Source organism: Corapipo altera, unplaced genomic scaffold, assembly GCF_003945725.1.
Source record: "Corapipo altera isolate COAL_440 unplaced genomic scaffold, ASM394572v1 202, whole genome shotgun sequence".
Taxonomy (NCBI): domain Eukaryota; kingdom Metazoa; phylum Chordata; class Aves; order Passeriformes; family Pipridae; genus Corapipo; species Corapipo altera.
In genome coordinates, this window is record NW_020884980.1 from 205,979 (window position 1) to 209,659 (window position 3,681).

The following is a 3,681-nucleotide window of genomic DNA, read 5'->3' on the forward strand; positions in this document are numbered from 1 at the left end:
AACTGAGGACTGCTGGATTGTCTGTGGAATTCCTCAGCCTTGCAGAACCAGTGAAAGAGTTACTGGCACCTTCCAGGAATTTTTTTGGAGTTTGGCCCACTTCCTTATTGGTTTTTTACTGTAAAGACCGCCCAGACTTCCCAGTCATGCTTGCTTAGCCAACTGATCCTCCTCCTGGAGGAAGGAATAAAAGGCAGTCCTTGGCAGACAGACAGCTCAAGTTGCTTTGGCACATCTTGCTGTGGACTGCATGATGAGAAAGTCAATGCTGTTCCTCGGCTTCCTTCTTGCCTTCCTTGCTCTGGCTCTGCCAGGCACCCAGGGAAAAACCATCTCCCGATGTGAGATGGTGAAGATCCTACGTAGGAATGGATTTGAGGGCTTTGTGGGCAAAACTGTTGCTGATTGTGAGTATGATGAGCTGCCATTGGACCTCTCTGCCTGTACCACCCTTCTCCCTCTCAACTTCTTTGTGATGTTCCAGCAGCACTACTCTGTCCCTCCATTCCTTTGACTTCATCATCTCTCTTCCTCATCCCCTTCTGTGCTCCCTTGTTTAGTTTACACAACAAATTCCCAGCCAGAGCTTCATCCTTCCAAGCATTTACCCATCCAATTCTCAAGCTTACAATATCACCAGTTTAATTACTTCTTCAGAACTTCAGTCGCCCTTAATCCTTCTTTCCTTTTATTTACCCTGGGCATAGTTTGATGTTCTCCTGTGGGATGTCTCCTCCTCCTGCAGGGATGTGCCTGATAAAATACGAGAGCAGCTACAACACCAAAGCCTACAACAACAACGGGCCGAGCAGGGACTATGGCATCTTCCAGATCAACAGCAAGTACTGGTGTAACGATGGCAGGACAGCTGGAGCCAAGAATGCCTGCCATATCAGCTGCTCAAGTAAGTGGTGGGACAGAACAAAGAGCTTTTCTTTGTCCACTCCTTGAAAGCACCTGCTCTGTCCATGATTCCTGCCCAGCAGCTGCTCCGGGCATTTCTATCCATGTGTCCTTCTATTCATCCATCTTCTCAGTGTCCCACCTTCCCTTCCTGATGAACACCTTTCCTTCTGCCAATCTGTCCCTGCTCTTCCTCTGGCCCTCTTTCCTCCACACTGACTTTTTCTCCTTTCTCTACAGAATTGCAAGACGACAATATTGAGGATGATATTCGGTGTGCCAAGAAGATTGCTCAAGAGGCTCGTGGCCTCACTCCCTGGTAAGGATATTTGCAGTGGACACTGGGGAAGAGTGGGCAAAGGAGATAAAAAAAATCCTGCTACTAACTGGGGGGCGGGGGGGGAGAGGGAGCAATGGGTGAGAAGCTGTATTTGGTAAAGGTTAGCACAGTCCTTCTCCTAGAGCCGAAAGTAGTGAGGAGTCCTCACTTTCAGCACCTGCTCTAGCTCCCTAAATTTCCCTCCTCTCCCAGAGATCTCCCTTTTTGTTCTCTTCCCCCAGCTCCCTTAGATTCTTTCATGCCCACCTTTCTTCGCCCAAGACTCTCAAAGACTAACCAAGTCTGTTTTTATGACCTATTCAATCCTCAAATTGCATAATGTATTTGTTCTCCAGGTACGGCTGGAAAAACCACTGCCAGGGTAAAAACCTGAGTTCCTTTGTCAAGGGTTGCTAAATCACTCCACAGGCATCGATTGTTTTCTCAGCATCACCAGAGGTGAAGAGTGAGAGTGTTTGGAACAGAGGCTACAGAAATGGATGGGTGTGGGGACTTAAAAGCATATTATTAAGGTAGAGAGGGTGCTGGCTATGCTGACTGACCCTGGAAGGCCTTTGTACTGCTGCAATGCAAATAGAGAACTTAGAGCTGGTGGCTTAATACAAACAAGGCTTAGCAGCAGGGCACTACAGGTGGAATTTCAGCCATTTACTTGCATAATCCCATCTCAAGATTCTGTTACCTTAACTAACAGGGCTTTGCAACATTTAGTGTTTCTCTCTCTTTTTGTGTCTTTCTCTATTCTCCTTCATCCCTCCCTTCCTCCAGTCCTCCCTCCCCTTCCTTCATTTTTTTGCCTATCTTTATTGGAGTGTCTGAAGTGAGAAAATACAAAAATTGATGAATGCTGTATCAGACCTGCAGAACTGTGTTGCCTTATGATTATGACAGTCACTGACTATGGTGGGGAGTACAATTCACTGACAGAGAGAGAACAGAAACTATGATGAAACACAACCTTGTTCCTTAAATTTGCCTGAGCATCTGCTTCTGGCTGGTGTGAGGGACAGGGCACTGAAACATGGACATCTGGCCCAGCTGAATGTGGCTTTTCTTGTCATCCTTTGAGGAAGTTGACCAAGCACAGCCTAGAATGCAGGCAGCATCCCTGTGAGGAAACTATGGGTTGGAAAGCCTATTGGGAAAGGGAAATGTTTCGCCATTTAGTTCATGAGTCCTTTTCCCAGAAGAAGGCTGGGTCCAGGAACAGTGCACAAATGGAAGGTGATGTCACTGAAACCATATTTGTTTCTTCTTGTGCTTTCTGCTTTGGGAGGCAGTGACTGCTTTGATGTTTATGCAATAAAGGGTTGCTTAAACTCTTGTCTGTGTGAATGTATAAACCAACTATGAAAGCCATGTTTGTTTAGATGGCAGAATCTTAAAAAAAAATGCTCAAAGTAGCCTTGCCAGAAGACCCTCTTCCCAAGTACAGGGCAGGCAGTGGCTCTTTCTCCTTCTATGACCCAAAGACTTCATTCTCTCATCAAATAATTCAGGGCAGAGCTATTTTACATACTGTCCATGACATTTTTGAGAAAACTCAAAAAAACCCTTTGAGTCACAGCCTTACCTTGTCACTGTCTTCAGTGCAGGTATTTCCATCTACTCCAGGATTTGAGCAAACCTTCTTATAAGGGGTTTTGGTTTGTGGGTTCAACCCTGGTAAAGGAGTGCTTTCTGTCTACCTAAATATGAAGACCACGTGTGCATCTCCACAGGCCATACTCAACAAGAGAAGAGCAGGGGTTGTGGAAGCAAACTCTCAGCAAATGAAAACATGTCCCTGCTGTGGACTGATGGATCCTCCCACAGCCCTGTAACCCCCGGTCCAGGCAGGAGCGAGGCCGAGCACAGGTGCCCAGCTGGGGTGGTGCATCTCCCCTGTGCCCTCTTCATCTCAGGGGCTCCTCATAAGCCTTGACTGTACAGTTACCCCAGCGGGGTGGGGAGAGGGGCAGGAGCAGGGAGGGGAGAGGGGCTGGAACGGGACAGAGAGAGGGGCAGGAGCGGGGCGGGGAAAGGGACAAGAGCGGGGGGGGGGGGGGGCGGCGGCGGGGCGGGGAGAGGGGCAGAAGCGGGCGTGGAGAGAGGGGCAGGAGCAGGGCGGGGAGAGGGGCGGAGCGGGACGGGGAGCGGCGAATGCAGTTTTTGGCTGGGCTCGGCTCTGCTCGGCTCGGCGGCAGGAGATGACCTCGGGCGGAGTCGGACCCTGCCTTTGGGACCCTTCTCAAGGCCGTGCCCGTGCTGTGATGGAGCGGGCGGGGGAAGGGTGCGAGGGAGAGGAGGATGGCTCTGGAGAGGTTTCCCGAGGCAGGAGGTGGGTAGGAATGGCTCGGAGCGCTGCAGCGGGTGTGCTGGGGCCGAGCCGGGTCGGTGGGTGCCGGCACAGCCCTGTGCTAGCCCAGGGGGGAGGCTGCACACGGGGGGATCAGAGG

The 3,681-nt window shown here is 50.3% G+C and overlaps 1 protein-coding gene across 1 annotated transcript; it reads left to right on the forward strand.

The window, feature by feature from the left end:
• The first annotated feature begins 210 nt into the window (after positions 1-210).
• Positions 211-2,562, forward strand: LYZ (lysozyme). Its single transcript, XM_027665726.1, has 4 exons — positions 211-407; positions 746-904; positions 1,144-1,222; positions 1,579-2,562. The coding sequence occupies exons 1-4, from the start codon at positions 251-253 to the stop codon at positions 1,637-1,639; spliced, it is 456 nt and encodes a 151-aa protein (XP_027521527.1). The 5' UTR covers positions 211-250; the 3' UTR covers positions 1,640-2,562.
• The last annotated feature ends 1,119 nt before the right edge of the window (positions 2,563-3,681 follow it).